This window comes from Poecilia reticulata, chromosome 1 (genome assembly GCF_904066995.2).
Source record: "Poecilia reticulata chromosome 1, P_reticulata-male-v2, whole genome shotgun sequence".
Classification (NCBI taxonomy): domain Eukaryota; kingdom Metazoa; phylum Chordata; class Actinopteri; order Cyprinodontiformes; family Poeciliidae; genus Poecilia; species Poecilia reticulata.
In genome coordinates this window covers 2,251,503-2,271,495 of record NC_088830.1, presented here as the reverse complement: position 1 = coordinate 2,271,495, position 19,993 = coordinate 2,251,503, and the positions used below count along the sequence as shown (strand labels likewise).

The window sequence follows — 19,993 nt, the reverse complement described above, 5'->3', positions numbered from 1 at the left end:
ATTAGCAATAACAACAAAAACAATTCTGAGCTGTGGAGCTATGCAGCTTACAAGCTAAAAATGGCAGACAATAACTTGTTGACATAACTTGCCTTTCAGTGTTTCTAATTGGTTTATGGTTTATGGGCCTAATATATGTCTGTCGCTGAACCAGGGGTAGACTTTCTGTGTTGCAGAGACTTTATTTTCCTAGAATTACTAGTTGATCCAGTGTAGCTTCAGAGTTTTTTTTAAAGGCAACATTAAGAAATGAAGTTGCATGTGCAATTGGTCACACTCTAGAGCCCTGAGATTCTCAGATTTGGTTGAGCCTTTCTCAATTAGGCAAGAGGCCAACATGCAAAAAATAAAACATACAGATTGTTGAAAAGTTAAGTTAGAGGTGTTTGTGTACACCATAGAGTCATTTCTTCTCAAGTAGAGTTGATGTAGCAGCTGGCTGACTCCATAACAAGCAGATCTACTTACCTGTAATGAGGGCACTTGTGCTATGGTTTTTGGTTGTCTGAACCCGGGCATCACTGACAGTGGATCCATTTGCAGGGAGCTCCCTGTAATACAGCCTGTATCCAGTCAGGACTCCATTAATACTGTCTTCACTGGGGTGCTAGAAAACATGCAAACCGACATATACATTTCCATAGACATTAGTAATACAATGCTTCAAAGACAACTTGTGAGCCTATTATATTTTTTTCAACTGAGCTAGTTTTTTTTGTCACAGACAGGAGAAAGGAAGGCCAGCAGAACTGCATTTGAGCTGTATTTTATTCGTCATCCAATTTAAAAGGTTAGAGTATTGGTCTTGCAGTAACTTGCAAAGGGGGAAGTGATGCTTCAATAAGTTTGGCACTTTCATAAAGGGTGATGAAATTGCTGGTGACTTTGTGTTTTCATTGCCTATTTCTGCTTTGACATAAGGCTACAAAATGGGAAAGGACATTTACAGACAGAAGAGAAAGAGAGGCAAGCTGTAAAGTACTCAGAAGGGATCTACTGTCTTTTCCTCTTCCTCTATTTCCTCTGTTGCTGAATTGACTGCCGAGGGCACCTTTCAACCTGTACCATATCGTCTGCTGGTATATAATCATTAAGAGCTGGACATTTCTCTCCTGGCTAAGACAGTCCATCCCTCTGTTCTTTTCTCCTTCCTTCTGTACTTAAAATTTATCCTCACTGCTCTTTGACATTTTCTGCTTTAATAAATAATGATAACCAAATTCACAGACACCAACACAAAGCAAATTTATATACAATTAAAATATCACAAACCTTGTCTCTTTAAAGTAAATGATTAACCGGATCTTTTAAGATATAGTATGTTGTGTTGAGATCTATGTTTAAAAAAGACATTTATTATGTTCGAAGAAGAGAAATACCTTCCACTGCACCATCACTGAGGTAGTAGTTGTTGGTTTCACTGAGAGGATCACTGGAGGCTCATAAGGAACTGGAAAGAAGACAGACAAAAAATGAACAGATAATTGCTTCATACAGACATCAGCTCCAATGCATCCAGATCTCTTCATTCTTTAAGCATTCCAACCCTGGTCCTTACCGTCCTGTAGAGTAGTAACAGCCTCTGTCTCCTTGCTGAGGACACTGTCTCCTACGTCATTAGTGGCCAGCATTCGAATCTTGTATGATGTGAAGGGCTTCAGCCTAAACAACCACGATGAGAATCAGCTTTATAAGCCAAAATGTGTGCACAAACAATACATTTCACAGCGAGTGTAAAACGCAAACGGGCACAACATTGTCAAATTCCAGTGGAAAAATATTAAGGTATTTCTAAGTCTGAATATGATCTTATTTAAACCCATATGTTAAAAATGTTCATAATAAAAGACAGAAACTTGTTGCACACTCATCACCATGCATAAGTCACAACATTTATCTCAGTTTCATTTTGCATTTTGAATCATTTCATTTGCCAAACATTAGCAGTGAAATTGGTGCATAAATCAGCATTCTGGCAAAATTACATGTTGTGGGTTCATGAGATAAAACAAAATAAAAAACAAATATTCAAAAATGTTTTAAAGGGTTTACCTGGACAGAAAACAATTGTTTATAAAAAAGTTTATTAAAGCTCCCTGATGCTCATAGAACCTAAAACTAAACTCAGTTAAATTGTGTTTCCAAAAAATATTAAGTGGTTTATTAAACTTTGAGCAGAGGTTTCTGGCTTCATAACACTGAAGGAGCAAAGAGTGATGAGGTCTAGTAAAGGGATGTAAAAACTAAAAACAAAGTGAACTTTTATTGGAGTAACAATATTCTTACATATTCAAACATTTACTGTGATTAATATGTTCTGTGATGTTTTACCCTCTCAGACAATTATTCGAACAGTGTGAGGTGGTAACACTTCTAAATTATTACTGCTCTGACTATAAATATGGGTAAGTTTATGTGAGTAGCTATTTTCTTGAAATTATTTTCTGCCTTACGAAGCTCAGCACACAAAGCTCAGCACATGCCATGCCTTAATGCATGGCATGTTATATTGTGTTTCCCATTCAAAACAGTAGCCAAGTGAATGAATTGCCTTAGGGTGAAGTTCTTTTGGTAACACTTTATTTGAAGGGGTGTGCATAAGACTGACATGACGCTGTCATAAACATGACATAACACCTGTCATGAATATAAAGAAGTCTTTATGACACTTTATAAGACTTTATAAGTGTCTTATACAGTGTCATAAAGAAGTCTTTATGACAGTCTTTATGATTTTGTAAATAATGACAATTTAATGCAAAGTTGGCATTTTTAATGGACTTTCAATGCAACTTTTAGAGCAACTTTGCATTAAAAGTGTCATTATTTACCGAATGACACTTCATGACAACTGTCATAAACATTCATAAAGACTTCTTTATGAAATCTTTCTGAATAACACCTTATGTTGATGACAGGTATTGTCATGTTTATGACAGTGTCATGTTAGTCTTATGCACACCCCTTCAAATAAAGTGTTACCAGTTTGTTTTTTTCTTATTTTTTCTATTCTGTTTGTCTTACTAAGTGATAGATGCTGCCATAATCATGACACAGGGACTGCTTTTGGTCTGGCTAATAAACCTCAGCTATTTACATTAGCTTTAAAGAAAAAAAAGCACATTTAAATAGTTTGTTTAATAACATTTTGGATAAGGTGGCCCCACATACTGCAAATATATCTTCACTGCAATCACATAATGTGCAATACTATATTGAAAGAGCTGTTTAGAAGGCAGTCACCATCACTTACAAGTGTCTTCAGTTCACACTTTGCATGTCACTAACATATTCAGGCAGTTTTAATGAGTCTAACTTAATGAGTAAATAATCTCACTTGAAACAGATTACTGTGTAGAGAAAATGCTAAAGGAAGAATTTGAAACATGGCTAAGACAAAAAAGGATTTATTGCAAGTTATGTAGTCAACGCAATAGTTTACATTACAATAAGCCTCCACCACTAGTGAATTTCAGCATTTTAAATAAAACCAATATTTGTCCATCCATCCATCCATTTTCTTACACCCTTGTCCCTTGGTGGGGTCGGGAGGGTTGCTGGTGCTGATCTCCAGCTAACGTTCCGGGCGAGAGGCGGGGTCAACCTGGACAGGTCGCCAGTCTGTCGCAGGGCAACACAGAGACACACAACCATGCACACACACACTCACACCTAGGGGCAATTTAGACAGACCAATTAACCTGACAGTCATGTTTTTGGACTGTGGGAGGAAACCGGAGTACCCGGAGAAAACCCACGCATGCACAGGGAGAACATGCAAACTCCATGCAGAAAGACCAGGGCTGGGAATCGAACCCAGAACCTTCTTGCTGCAAGGCAACAGCTCTACCAACTGCGCCACTGTGCAGTCTACCAATATTTGTAATATAGATAAATAAAACATAAATATAATGTAAATAAAATTAGCATGAAACTGTAGTACCTGAAACATATTAACTTCAGCATCCAAGCATTTCTTTGGAGTTGTTATTGTAATGACGATTTCCATATATCACACAACTCCCCATTTATTCCATTTGTGAAAAATATAAAAAAGACTTCTGTATTTTCCCCTAAAATAATTTGTTAAATCCCAATCTTGTCCTGTTTATTGTAAGCTCAGTGTATCATTACACACCTTTCTGTGTCTTGGACAGTCCTGTGTGTCACCGATCCAGTTATTTTGGTTTATATAACTCAGGTGTCTCCAACTCCAGTCCTCGAGTGTCTCTGTCCTGCATCCCTGCTCTAGCCCACTTGAATCAATGAATAGCTAGCTTCTGTAAAACTTGCTGACATGAAACAAAGTAATTCTGCCTTTTGGTTCAGTTGTATTGGAGAAGGAATGCATCTAGAAACTGTAGCACAGGCTAACTTGAGGACTGGAGTTGGAAATGCCTGGTTGAACTTATTGCCCTGACTGTAGATGTGTGCAAGTTTAGGATTTAATCAAATTTCTTGTAGCCATTTCCTGACTTATAATAACACAATTTGAAGAGCGGTGAAGAAAACTTATCTAAGATACCATGTATGCATAAACAATACGTACTCTTCCATAATTTATTGCTGGAAATTATTTGCCTAATCCTTGAAGGCATTTCTTCAAGTCATAAAGAGGAATTGAACTGTTTACCAAAACCAAACAAACATTTAAAACAGTACTGTGTACCTTGAACAGCTTAGGATAAATATTTTTCTGAAATAACCTTCTCACCTTTTTTCAGACATGTTTTGCTCTTTCAGTGCCCTTAGAAAACCACACTAGTGCTTGAATAACAATTAGCCTTCACCTTTCCTCACAGTCTCCAGTGTTTTTATTGCAATATTCAAACAACATCTGCATTTCTCCTCTGTTCAAGGTGAAGGATATTATGAGCCCAGAATAACAATATATATAATCCAATTTTAAAATGCCTAACTCTAGAGGCCTTGTTATCAGAGTGACATAAAGTAGCAAATCATAAAATATTGAAATTATATGATTTGGTTTACTTTAACATTTTACTGTTTATGTAAAAACACATTACCTTCTGCAAGTCAATTTTGTTGAGAGACTTGCTTTTATCTTCAGCGGTTCAGAAGACAGAGATGTTTGTAAAGCCTATTTTTCATACCAGTTTGAAGGAGCGATCCACCACAATCCAACAGGAAAGCTATTTTGATCACAGAAAGTTTCTAGTTTTTATTGCTTAGATTTTTCAACCTGCATATATGTAGAAGATGTAGCAGTCTTAGCAGAATGTTAGATGTTATTCATGAGTTGCCGTGTTGTCTTACAATTACATATATACAGGGAGAAAGCTGCCACAGTTAGAAAAGCTAAGTTATTTCATGTGCTCATTGCTAATAAAAGTTCTTTGAGTGTCAGCATTACATGTTCTTGATTTCATTTCAGTAAAACAGTGCTGGAGTGAAAAGTTGCCTCTGTTCATGAAAAATGAATGACGGTTCACAACAGACACAACTGAATAGCTTTATTGTTGCATATTTTTAAACCATTTTTAATTAATGTTACTTTCTGGAAAATGTCATGCCCTTGGCCACTCTATTTCAGTAGTCTTGGGTTGAAACTTAGCAGCTCTGCAGTTTATAGTTAAGTGGATGTGAAAACATAATTTTGCTTTGATATTATTAATTTGCAAAGTAAAATATAAGATTTGAGCACAAATTGCAGCTGCATAGCTGATAATACCTGTGTGATTATTTATATCAGTTTATGCAACATATGAGGCCAAGAGCTAGAAAAACTATATCCTGAATATTTACATTTGGATATCAGAAATGTTATTGAACCCACTGAATAAAATGAATTGGAGTCTTCCATAAAAGTTAAAAACCACCTGTCACATTTTAAGTCCTCCCACACATTATGAGCACAAGTAAAACAAGTAATTCAAAGTTAGTCAGCTCAAACATCTTCCTGCGTGGTCTTTCTCCAGCACTTGTTTACAGAGCACCCAGGAGATTACAGAAGATCAGCCAGGAATTCAGCAGGAAGCAACAGGAGAGAAGTGTCCTCCTATATAATTATTAGCTTGGCGCAATGAGGGACCAGAAAACGCCCTGCAGATTTGTGTACAATAAAGGAATAGAACATCAAAGACACTAAGCCTAGGTTGGGCGCCAACAGCGCTGGGAGGATGTTAAGGACAATGTTTGAAGATGTAAGTGTGAAAAGTGTGCCTGTGCAGATAAGCCTGGGGGGCATGATGTTTTGCTTCTAGAGTTTTGTGGAAACCACAATTAATACTCATAAAAAGTAAGCATGAGTGAGCACGTAAAAATGCGAGTTAATTCCTCCATTCTTTGCTGCAACAAGATCTCAGAAATGGCATCAAAACAACAACAGCGGCTCCACATTGATGGCAGACAGACTGTCCCTGAGGCAGGTCGAAACAGAGAGAGCTCACTCCAGCATCTCAAACAGCTCTGTGATCACTCGAGAAGAAGAATGCTTAAACAATCACAAAGCACATTCCCAACACTGGTAAAAAGTCATCACAGCCCCGCTTCTTAGGCTTTGTCGACAAAGTTAGAGTCTGACCGATGTTGGCCGCTGCCTTAATGACACTATCATAGAGAGCAGGAAGACGGGGATGGGAAATGGAAGAGACAATAATGCTGAAGTCCCCTTCAACTGGCAGAGCAGGGGTGATGCTTGAAGGAAAAAATGCCTGGCTGATAGTTTCTGAAAGCTGGGGCTGTTGATGGATGGGGGGAGAAAGGGAAAGAGACGGGGACAACAAGAGGGGTGACACGTGATAAGGTAAAAGCTGTTCTTAAGAAAGAATGGACAGAAGACACAGTCAAGCTTGAAAGCTCGGGAGAGGACAGAGACAGATGGAAAAGGGATGTGAGAAAGTTAGAGCAGTTCCTTCAGTACTCAGGTGTTAGGTGACTGAGTTCCTCCCAGTTTATGGAGTAGTCGTGATCATTTTACCACAACTGTTGCCTCATTCTCTGCAGGATATATTTTTATAATGTTCTGTAAATAAACAAATGTTTCTTTACTGCCAACTTTACACCAAAGTTGTACAAAGTTGCTTAGGCTATTTAGGCTATCAAATGATCATACTAAAAAACTAGGACCAGTATTTTAACACCCTAATTTCAATAAATTAGTTACATATGTTTTAATGCATGGAACATTTTAATGCAATTAATCACTTTGTTCACATGCAAAAGTTCCAATCGGAAACTTTGTATTTGTGTATTTCTGGTTTGCCCAAAAATTTGCTGCACAAGCAACATCTAAAAACAACACCAAATGATGACACAGTTGCTTCTCTGGGTTTCATTTTGCTTAAAAAAAAACGATGTGATGGGATGTTGGAAAATACTACTGCTGTGTTCAAGTTGTGCAAAAAGGACCTGAACTGTCTACAAAGTTATTCAAGACTAAAATGCTCTACCTCAAATGAAATATCTATCTCAGTGCAACACATCGTCAACAAACAAACAGCAGTTAAGCACAGATGTTCCTAAAACATCAAAATTATCATTAGTCCTTATTTCTAAAAACGATTTATTCAAACAAGCTCCATGAATGATCAGGGCTACTTTGCACCAATCTGATGATTGAAGAATCTGAAAAACAGATTAACAACAAATATCTTTATTGTTGAGCTCACAGCCCCATTTGTTTAATGATTTTGAAGTAAAAAGGGTTTTTGGGTGTAGAATATTGCTCATTAGGATAATATGTGTTTTTTGATTAAATGCTATTAATTAATTACAAGTCCTGCACTAATTGATAAAAAATGTAAATGGAGTCTCCCTACTGTGAAAAACATTTCAAAATTAATGTTCTAGAAAATCATGAGTTTGTTTGTGACCAGAAGTCTTTACAAGTCTCTTCTCTGTTTAAGTTTATACAGGTGATCTGTGACGGGTTTAGAGATTTGTTAGAGAGCCAAAGGAAACAAATCGCAGCACAGCAGACAGGTTAGAGGCAGGGTTGTGGAAAAGTTTGAACAGAGTTATAAAACAAAATTCAATCTGAGAACAGGACAACTACTAGTTACCCACATGGGCTGCATGGGCGAGTTCTGACAAAAAGCCCGAATCACGTTGACAGATCCAACATTATCTGGTCAGATAAGAACAAAATGTATGCATGGTGGAAAATGTACTCTTCAGACCTGAACACCCTGAACACACTGTCCCAACTGGTGAAGCACATTGGTAGGAGTGTCATGCTGTGGGGATGCTGGTTTTCTTAAAGGTTTTTGTGGCACAATGGCATTATGATAAGCACCTGGACAGGAAGAAGAGCAGAAAGAAAAGGGGAAGGTATAGGGCGGGAATGGAACCGGAGACATCTGTAGTCTCTGCACTTGGTGGGCCTGCCCTACCATTGAGCCGTGTGGCGCCGTGTGGCGCCGTGTGGCGCCGTGACGACACTACAGCTGCTCAGATTGGATACTGAATGGAACTAAATCCATGGCAGTGCTGGAAGAAAATCTTGGGGAAGAGATTCGCCTCCAGCAAAACACTAACCCAGGGGTGGGCAATCCTGGTCCTCAAGGGCCGGTGTCCTGCAACTCTTAGATGTCTCCCTGGTTCAACACGGTTGAATCCAACAGCTGAATCACCTCCCAAGCGCAGTCAAGTTCTTCAGAGTCTTGCTAACAACCTCATTATTTGACTCAGGTGTGTTGAAGTAGAGACGCATCTAAAAGTTGCAGGAGACCGGCCCTCGAGACCTGGAGTTGCCCACCCCTGCACTAACCCTATGCTTGTAAGCAGGGCTAGAATGGAGTGGCTTCTGAGCGACGATAAAATAACAGAACAGACTCATGACTGCACAACAACGTTACAGGGTGACAATGATAAAACAAATAGCATTAACAGTCAGCCTATCAGCTGTTTCCGCTTGTTTCTGTTCCATTGACACCATAAATATGCCTCACTGTTTATAATTTCTGTCATTCAATTTCAGTTTCTGAAGAGAATCTTAAGGCCCACACCTGTTGATATATGGCCTGAAGTCAGATCCTGACCCTGACTTTTGGGAATCACTGATTTAGATGAAAGCATATACTTATTTTTAGAATGGCCCAGTCAAATTCCAGAGCGACAGTATTTGTAATTTGAATAATTTACTGGGTAATTACATTTAAATACATTGCAATGTTCAGTACAACAGTAACTTTCCTTGCAGAATCTAATTTTGTTTTTTGGTAAAAAGTGTTTAATTTAAAATATGAGTAAAAAAAAAAACAATTACTTATTATATTACAGTATTTCAGTGTTACTATCAGGTTAGCACTGAAATAGGCCCACCCCAAACAAGATTACACAGTGGATTTAGATTTTGTTTCTAAAAAAAAAAAGACTGGTGAATTAATGTAAATTTGAAGCCATCAGCATTTAATGACCTGATTCACACTCCCTAGTGAAAGACAAAGAATGACAATTGACTTTAGTAGGCAATCATGCTGAAATTTTAATTTTGGCTGCTTTATCTAACAAGTATGTCTCTGTATTTTTGCGTACCTGTCGACTGTCCAGGAGGTCACATTGTGTGGGATGTCAGCTGTGAGGGTCTTCCAGGGCCCGTTCGGCAGCTCCTTCAGCTGCAAAGTGAAGTATCTCAGAGGAGAGGAGCCCGAGCCACCAATTACCCAGTAGACACGGAGTCGGCGAGCCTCCACCTCACCCTGAGGAACAGAAAGCTTCCTGGGTGGTTGGGGGCGCTCTGCAAGTGAGGTGTGGAAGGGATGCAGAGAAATGAGGGGCAGGGAGAAGTAGTAAAAATGAGAAATAGTCATAAATATGTCCCCTTTAATGCATTTTTGTAACATTTTAGGAAAATGTAGATATTCAAAAGTATTTTAACCATAGCAAATTGTCTGGAATTTTCTTCGTAATTATTTTTATTTGAGGAAGTCAACCTTTGTGAGTACCAGTCAATGTCAGTCAAAGTGTTAATTTGTATCAGCTCTTACTACCTAGTTTGTGGTTACCGACCTGAGAATATAAACATGGAGCAAATTTACAGTTTTTAAAAATGAACTGCCATAAAGCCTTTTAATTGGGGAAAAACCTCCGCATTTCCCATTATATTAAATAATAATAACAATTAGCATAAAATGGCCTACATAGCAATAAACAGTACCTATAAAATCTTCTATATATAACTGGCTTTCAGAACTTTGGAAGTTTCATCTCAATAATTAAAAAGTTAATTTATTTCAAGAACTTAGTAAAATTAATATATACGTACAAGATTCATTACAAACAAAGTAATATATTTCAGATGCTAATTCTGGAAAGTTTGACTGTAATGCCTCAGTGAATGAAAATCCAAACTTGGGTTTCTTAGAAACAAAGAATATTAGAATATCTACAATGTAAATTGACCTTTATAATTATGGCATAACTTATGCAATCATGGGTAACCAAGAACATAGCATCATCAGAAGCATCTTACAGGCTGAACTGTTGCTCAATGCTTCAGTCCTCCTTTCAGATTAAATTCAGTTTTGTATTGTATTTACAAATCTTTTTTTTTTATTTTTGATAAACTGTTTAGATGTGCCTGTAAACTCTTCTAATCTTTTGCTTTATTGTTTTTCTTACAGGGGAAAGGTAAAAGGATAAAGGAAGTTTATCCCTGTAGTTTGTTCTTCGAATAGCCTTGACCTCTGTACATGTGGGTTGCAGTCAGGGGTGAAAGTAGTTTTAAATTCTTGGGGGTACTATGACAAAAAAAAAAAGAAAATGAAAAAAAGAAAAAAATCTCTCTCTCTCTCTCCATATATATATATATCTATATATATATATATATATATCTATATATATCTATATATATATATATATATCTATATATATATATCTATATATATCTATAGATATATATATATATCTATATATATAGATATATAGATCTATATAGATCTATATATCTATAGATATATATATATCTATATATATATATATATATATATATATATATATATATATATATATATATATATATATATATATATATATATCTATATATATATATATATATATATATATATAGAGAGAGATATATAGAGATATATATTGCTTCTTTGTGTGCTTTGGGTTCACTGTTTGAGTTTCTGTGCTGATAAATTTTTTTAGAAAGCAATAAAAGCTGGGTAGCTATTGAATTGCTACAAAATAAAGCTGTATTTCCTTCAGCTCACTGGCTGCAATGTTGACACGTTGAGATGCCATGAGACCTAAATTCTGAACATCGTGGCATGGAGTGCATCCCAGTTTTCCATGTCTGGAATAACCATTCATTTTAGCTTTTAAACTGGTTCTATTGATCCTGTGTCCAGATAGTAGCCTACCATCATGACCTGTTTGTTTTGAAGATCCTGCAGCTTTCACTTCTCTTCCTAACATGGCGCCTCCTCACCCTGACTTTCATAATAATAGGAGGAACCACAGAGCTCTGTTAAGTTAAAGCACATCTTCTGAAGTTGGGATATTTTTCCTCCAACACGTTCCAGAGGAATCACCTCAAACCAGATGTTGAACTGGATTTTATTTCAATGTCATTTGTGAAAGTTAGAGCCTCATTTTCAACAGTGGAAGCTATAAAGGTTGAAAAAGGTTATCATTTTGCAGAAAGTCTCATCAACATCAATATTTACACTAAATAAGAGGCAAAAAACAAAATTGTTTGATAAAGAAAAAGCCTCTCAGACTGAGCCCGACAGCACCAAACAATTTTTTCATTAGACAAATAATTTAATTTCACATAATTATCACGGTAGGCTTCAGAGTGGCGCAGTTGGTAGAGCTGTTGCCTTGCAGCAAGAAGGTTCTGGGTTCGATTCCCAGCCCCGGTCTTTCTGCATGGAGTTTGCATGTTCTCCCTATGCATGCGTGGGTTTCCTCCTGGTACTCCGGTTTCCTCCCATAGTCCAAAAACAGGACTGTCAGGTTAATTGGTCTCTCCAAATTGTCCCTAGGTGTGAGTGTAAAGAAAATTGATGGATGGATGGAATTATCATGGTAGAAGCCATTTTTTTGTTAAATACTTAATGAAAAATATTTACCATGTTTGTTGTAATACTCACAAAGAACGAGGTTATTAGTCCAAGTTTGTCGTTTATTGAAAGTTCAGAAACTACAACGGTTGTGATGCGCGAAGACAAAGGTAAACAACCCGAACAGGTGATCAACTCTAAACCACTCGCACCCTTTTACTCTCTCTCTCTCTCTCTGTCAAAGAATTGCGCAACACCTTGTTGAAACAATAATTATTATATTTTATATATTATATTATAGATTGTTAATTTGAACATGTTTAATTTGTTCATTAATTTGAACATGTTTTGTTGATTTTTTTGTTGTTGTTCTTAAGCCAGTTTTAAGCCAGCCAGAGGAGAACGTGCTGGTCTCAGCGTCCTGGCTGCGTTCAGTTTGTCACCTAATGCCGAGATCGACTCAAAACCTTCCGCGATCGACATATTACACCGCTGCTCTAGCAAAGCACGAGCAGTTGAGAAACAATATGAAATGAGAAAAAAAGGTATTCATTAACTGATTAAGTCATGTTTTAGATTGTTCTTGAAAAACTAATCAGTCACGGCTGATTGGGTGCTCTCACGGCTGCACAGTGAACCCATTCATTTTTCACAGCAGGCAGCCGCTCCCCACAGCAGACGCAGTACCCTGCCGTACCCTGTCGTACCCTGCCGTACCCTGCCGTACCCCCTTACTTTCACCCCTGGTTGCAGTGCTCTACAAACATTTGCAACTGACTTTAATATTTTTCACATCTTGTCAAATTAACTATTTGAAACTATTTAAAATATTATTTTATTTGGATTTTTTTGTTTACTAGTAAAACAAAAAAAAAGTTTCTTGTAAAGAAAGTGGTGGCAGCATCATGCCCTAAAGATGAGTTTGCTATGAATTTGATAGGAACATAGAGTTAAAACTACATTCTGGTAAATCCAAAAACATTCTAGGAAAAGAAAGAAACCGTGACATACAGCCCAGGTCTAAATCTAGATAACCTAAAAGATGCCTTCCATCCCTGCTGACTGAGTTGGAGCTATTTAAACAAAGAAGCCAATGAACAACAATTTCAGATTTTGGCCATTTTCCTCATGTCTAGCAGGTGTAACTTCAGAAAACAAGGCTTTTCATAGAACTGACCTGGGAATTTTATTTGTAAGAAATTTAAGAAAACAATAAATCCTTTCCTCCCAATTCACGTCTAAGCTCTAATTTATATAAACAATCACATAAAATCCTAAGAATAAATAGTGAAGTTTGTGTTTGTACAGTGAAAACGTTCACGGGGTGTGAATACTTTCACAAGGAGCTTTATATGTCTATCAGTGTGTGCTACAGTGGATAAAGGTTTATGTGAACCGCCACATTTAATTACTTCAGCATCAACAAAAACCATTTCTCAGCATGCTGCCAGTGTGTGTGTGTGCGTGTGTATGCATATGTTTGTAATACCTTGTGGGGACCATGTTCCTTGACACATACTACGTTGTGGGGACCCAACTCAGTAACAGTTTTGGTTACTGAGTTTTGGTTACTGTTAGGTATGTAATGGTTAGGGTTAGTGCTAGGGTAGGGTAAGGTAAGGTTAAGGGTTAGTGTAAGGTTAAGGTTTAGACTGTAGAAATGAATGGAAATCAATGGAAAGTCCCCACAAAAATAGCCATGCAAACGTGTGTGCGTGTGTGTGTGGGGGGGAGGTGTGTGCATGTGTGTGTGTGTGTTTTTGTCCTTGGTATTCAATTACAAGATGAAGGATGGTTCTCAGAGTTGCCATCTTTGTACAGCTGTGTTAAGTGATGAGTAGACCTCAACACAAACTCAACACACGAGTAGAAACACACCTGCAGGATCAACTGTCTCATTTCAGGGAGCATCGACCTATTGATTGAGCCTAGAAATAAAAACATTATTGATTGTCTCTGAAGTTTAATTAATCTACATTTATTTTGTGGAAAAAACCTGATCACAGTCGAGCACACGTTGACAGCTACACAGTGCTCAGCCTCCTACACTCAGCCTTATCACAAAGTAATTTGGCTCAAATGTGTTGTCTTCTTCTTTCCCCCACACAGCACCATTCTCCAGTCCCATCAAAATCGGACTATTGTGTGCCCGCCTTTCTGATACCATCTTCTTCTGAATGCCAGTTGTCCTTTTGTTCTGATTCACAGTTAAGATTTTGTCTGATAATAAACTCATAATTGTGAGAACAAGTGGGGCTCTGTCATCACGAGTACTTCTGCTGCAGTGAAAATGGGAGGGCAAGCGAAGAAAACAGAGGCAGAGAGTAAGCAGAACTTTTTATTCTGTCTGTTGCCTTGTTGGTGATCAGCCTGAAAAGACAAACACCACACTAATTAAACTCTGTAGGAAGAATTACAACTCCCTGCCAAATGTATGTGGCGTCACACACACACTCAGGTTTTTTTTTTTACATGGAATTTATTTGCTTTCCTTGGGATCATCCTACAGAAATTTCAAATAGACTTTTCTGTCTTTCTCAGTACAGGAAGAAGCCATTCTATGACTGAAGTAGAACAAAGAACGACCATATCCTATTATCAAGAAATCCTGATAATGATACATTGAATGTTACATTGTATGTCCAATTAAAATTAACTACATATAATGATATCTTTGAAAATATTATCATGATTTCAAAAATCTACAAACTTTCTTTAAATTGTTGTACTTAGATGGTTTTGTTGGTTTTTGTTAGACCTAGCTTGACAGAGACTGTGCAGCCTGAACTGGCAGGAGGATCAGAAATGGATTGTCTTAAAGTCTCTTCGCTGAAAGTTATTGACACAGAGCAAGTTCCTAGAAAAACCGAGATGGTTTGATTGTTAAAAAAAATTATATTTAAAGAGAAAGGAAGAGTTCTTTTACAGGTTTTGTGGAGTTTTTAGAACATTCTGCAATTTGAACCAGCTTGGATAATAACTAATAATAAAGATCTTGTTATTTCCAGATTCCAGATATCATAAAAGAAAATGTAGAAATTTTCCCAAGTGTGGGTTTGGGCTGTTAATGTTCTGTTTAATAACTTCTGAATCAAAAGAAACTGCTTTATTTACTACTTTTACTTTTACTTGTAAGTTACAGAAATAATCTCTTCTGACTTTCAGGCTGTCAGCGGTCATTTTTTGACAAAGTGAAAATATTTTCAGTTTCAGGTTTTTAGAAACTGAACAGCAGAAGAATAACAGTCAGAGATAAACACCATATATCTCACCACAGGAACAGGCTGTCATACTCTTTATTTAGTCTATGTTTTTCAGAAACCATCTTACTGTTTTTGTTTACACTTTGCCATGAGACCACCGAGTGCCAAGATTAGATGAAATGTTACTGGGAATAACAGCATGTTTTCTGCCCTAAAATCATAATTGCCATAATTGCAAAATAATGACAGAAGTGTTGATCAGAAATAATTACTGTGGTTTACAAAATAAGAGATAGCGTACTGATGTGGTTCCATGTCTGTTTTTTTCTTTTCACTTTAATTTTTAATAAAGAAAGTAATGGAAGCAGCAAGACTGTTGGCAAGAGAGACACATAATCCCCTCTTAAGCGAGAGATAAATTAATTTGGAGTTGTTCAGACTCCCCAGGTTATTTTTTTTTACATTTCTAACTCTCAATGTAACTCTACAGGAGACCTGGTATCTGGTGGGCTAAATAATTCACAGTTCTGTCCACAGGAGTCTATAAATGTCATTTCGTCTTGTTCTGTACTTCTTAAATTCTCCTCTACTCTTAAAAGGTCATATTTTCATTTGTGATAACTTTTAGTGGCCTGTAACAATGGCACATGTATGTTCATCTACAAACTGCTTGTTGCTGAGGAGCTAAAAACCTAAGTTTTGTGTCTGCAGATTTCGCTTGCTGTTCTTTCTCTGACCTCAATTTCTCTGAATATATTACATAAGCTGTGATGTTACATGCATAATTCTGTGTAAGGCTGCAGAAAACATCCATCACACGCTTATTTTTGTAAACTGGATCTTTTCGTCATGACTCAATATACAATCACTGCCATTGATTATATTAAATTTCACTTTCTGTAGATGTTCTAATTATGCCTTGTGTCTGTATGTCTGCCTATCTGTCTGCCTGTCTCTAGCAGGCATTGGGCCAGAGGTCAGCATTTCATCATAAGGCAACAAAAATATATGCAGGATGGGAAACCATGCACCCACTGGTAGTTTGAAATAATTTAAACAAATAAATTAATCTAACTTATAATTTTGGATTGTGGGAGGAGGCCTGAGTACCTGCATATGTCCCGGTACTCTGGAGACAAGATTTAAACTCCATGCAGAAAGACCCGTGGGCCAGCATTTAAACCTAGAACCTTCTTGGAAACAATGCTACTAAGTCTGTCACCCTGCAGCCTATGTTGCACTTTAGACACTTCTAAAACTTGAATTATTTTACAGTCTTTTATGTACTGGCAAGATATGTTACGATAGGTATGTAAATGATTCACAGCTCTGCATTATACTGTCACCAAGTCATTAGGGACCCATTCAAGAACTGAGCAAATGGTCTGAAAAGAAATTGTTGTGGATGTATCATAACTTTCTCCTACTGAATAGAATCAAAACAAAGGAATTATGTTTGTTGAACAATTCAAAGTCAGCAAACAGCTTCAGTTATTACAGCTAGAAACTAGACACCAGACATGAAATCTGGGAGTAGTGATGAACCTTCAGAGCCACATAAAGACAGTTACAAAGTCAGCCTTCTATCACCTGAAGAACATTTCCAGGTCAAAGGACTAATGTCCTAGCAAGATCTAGACTAGCGGTTCTAGTACCTTTGGGGGGCGTTTGGTCGAAGGTAAACTTTACACCTTAAATGCACAACAATGCCAGTTTAGACTTTGAGCAACTTGGTAAAACTGTCTTGTGTAACATTAAACCATGCTTGGCTGCAACTGTATCGATGGCAACTCTTCTATTCAGTGTTTGTTAGCTTCTGTTAGCTTCTTGGCGCAGCTCCGTTCTCCTGCTACTGGTAGCTAAAATCACGACACCCTCACTGTGTATCCCTCTGAAAAATGAACCCATTTAAATAAAGAAATCAAAAAATCCCTCCATGGGTGATACCACGATAGAGAGCGTTCATTTTATAGCGTTAACACGGTGCTGTAAGTGGTCCGGTATGAAACGGGGGTGATAGAACAACGGTAACACAGCACTTTTAAATTTCAATAATCAGAATGGAGAAATTGTTTCCGTTGTTTTAAAAGGTTTATGTCAGTCTGCCGTTTCCCCATCGATACGCTTCCCGACCGCCCTGCACCTTAGGGGCTTAAAAAAAAAGATGTTCACATTGCACAAAACTCTGAAACCGGAGAAGCGGGACATAAAACGGAGCGACGAACTAGATGTGAATTATGGCATAAAAACAGAGAATCCGACGCTACAGCTCTGTGCTGCCTTCAAGAGAATGGGACATCAGAGTATCATCCATAAAATTTCACCCACATGGCATTTATTGTGCAAACCAGAGGTTTCAGTGGAAAAACAAAAGTTCCAGATCATTTTAATGCCATACAAATAAGAGACAGAAACATGAATTATATATTTATATAGACCTGTCTATTGATTATTGATTAATAGTTTTACTGGACAGAAATTACAAAGAACAAATCTGGTTCTTAATCAAATCCTAATGAGTCAAAATCAAAGTGTCATGGAGTCATCAGCCTCATGACATTAACACTGACATGAAAAATAATATTGAAGAAATAAATATATTGTCATGAAAACTGGTATGAGAATGTGAGATCTGTCCAGGTGCACGCAGAAAACGGAATAAAGGCCTGAGAAATAACAGTAAATCTTGTATATTAATTTAATGATGATTAAGAGTAACAAGTATAAAATAATAATACACATGTCAAAGAAGGACATGTGTATTATAATCAAAATATATGTTCTGTATTTTTGATCAGTTAAATGTTATAATGCATTATGGAAATTTAGGTTTGTACTTTTGAGTAACAGTAACAACTTGATTGTTGTATAATGATCATTGATTATTAAAGATTAGAGATAATGAGTGAGGAAGAAACATACTGAAGTAATAAGTTGATAAAGTAACACATTGATTATGTTTTGTGATGAATTACAAAGACGAAGTGAAGAAAGACTTAAGAATGAAGAAACAGAATAAACTGTGTTGCGATGAGTACACTGAGCAGAACGAGGGTGTGGCATAAACAGATGGCCAGGGGAAAATTGATTATGAATTACAGATGGCCAGTGGAAAAAAGGAAAGTACCGGAGATTGCTGTAATGAGGCATAAGTGAGTCATAAGGGAGTTGGGGAAGGTTGGGACTTTCCACAGACAGTGGGACGGTTCTAAAGTCACGCAGTGGGAAGGTTCTAAAGTCATGCAGCCCTGCCCCGTAGACAGCCCTGGGTCGAGAGGGCATAAAAGCTGGAGGACAGGGGAGGAAAGAGGTTCTTCGTCCGCGGCGCAGAAGAGGAGCCAACAAGAGGACGCAGGCTAAAGACCAGCAGAGGACCGCACCCCGGGACCAAGGGAAGCTCAAAGACTTCACGCCGCCAAGAAGGGACGAGTTCCACCAGCCCCCGACCCTGGTTCCTGATCCGACCAACTCCTCTGCCTCTACCCAACGCTCTCCACTCTACTGCAGCCGACTTGGAGAAGAGACGGAGGTCATTTAATGACAAAGATTCTGCACGTTAGAAGGACAACGAACAGTTCTGCTCTGCTTCTCTTCCGAAAGAGGACTTTGCTCCGGCTGAACAAAGACTTTGACCAAGGATATCTAAAGATTACAGCTGCCGAGACTAAGAACCATCGGGTATGAGTTGACCTGCTTCTCCCAAAGCCTCTCTCAGTAGACTTAGTGACACAACCTGCTTGTCATATGCCCTTGCTAAAGCTTGCTTAATAAAATTATATTCTAAAATATCAATGAGAATTGTGGACAGTGAGTTTAATTGTGTCAGTCTTAATTATTGTTGGTTCTCCTGATTATAGTAAAGTTAACATACATGATTCTAGAGATGTGGTGGCTTTGTGTTTTCCTCTGGTGAGTGTTAGAATAATGACCCTGAGATTTAAATCTAAGTCACTAAACCCAATCTAGCCGTTAACAAGTGTCGTTATTTTAGGAGAGGAGCAACCGTTAACAGGAGTGGTTGTAAGGGTTATGCAGCTGTGAGGGCTACTCAGCTGATTGTTCCTCAACTGAAAAGGGTCGTAACTTCTGGATCGAAGGTAGTTAGAGCTAGACGAGTCCTTTCCGTCCCCAGTTTAACTAGATAATTCTCCATAAACTACCTCTAGGGTAAGACTCAAGTTTTGGGGATTTTCCGGACCTGTTAGACAGAGAACTGGGCAGTAGTGAGTCCGAGGAGTTGTGAGACGTAGGCGGGGCTTACTACTGGGGACCGCACCCCGGGACCAAGGGAAGCTCAAACAATATCAAATCTAATTTAAAACATAAATAAGTGATAAGTCATTTACTGTTATGGTCTGTAAGATATATTTATTCTCAGTACTAGATACGGTCTCAACAAACCCATGGCACTTCAACAATATTATTTTATCTTTTATCTGGAAATTGTGTCTGTTTATTGCCATACAGTCCTCTGTTTTAATTATTGCTCGAAAGGTCTTGCCATACCAGTTTATTCCTCTGTATTTACTTCTATTTCTTAGTTTATTCTTGCATTTTGTTCTTCATTCATTTCCATTTAGTTTCCTTTGATTAGTATTATTCTCTCCTGGTTTATTGCTATGTCCATTTTAGTTTCTTTCCTGTAGCTAGATTTATTTTATTGTTTATTGACGCTCACCATCAGTAATCTTCACTCATCACCTGCTGCGCCGCCTAATCGTCATGTGTTTCACATCACATGTTGATTTTTCACTGTCCAGCGTCGGATTCTCTGTTTTTATTCCATAATTCACATTTAGTTTATCGCTCCGTTTT

General features: G+C 37.6%; 1 protein-coding gene across 2 annotated transcripts in view; it reads right to left on the bottom strand.

The window, feature by feature from the left end:
• LOC103462363 (protein sidekick-1) overlaps positions 1-19,993 on the bottom strand; it is a 592,150-nt gene that overhangs the window by 24,451 nt on the left and 547,706 nt on the right. For both annotated transcript variants that reach the window (XM_081607811.1, XM_017305213.2), the window contains 4 exons: positions 9,499-9,700; positions 1,559-1,662; positions 1,380-1,450; positions 469-607 (listed from right to left, as the gene is read on the bottom strand). In XM_081607811.1, the coding sequence (XP_081463937.1) occupies positions 469-607; positions 1,380-1,450; positions 1,559-1,662; positions 9,499-9,700 (516 nt within the window). The remainder of the gene's footprint in view (positions 1-468; positions 608-1,379; positions 1,451-1,558; positions 1,663-9,498; positions 9,701-19,993) is intronic.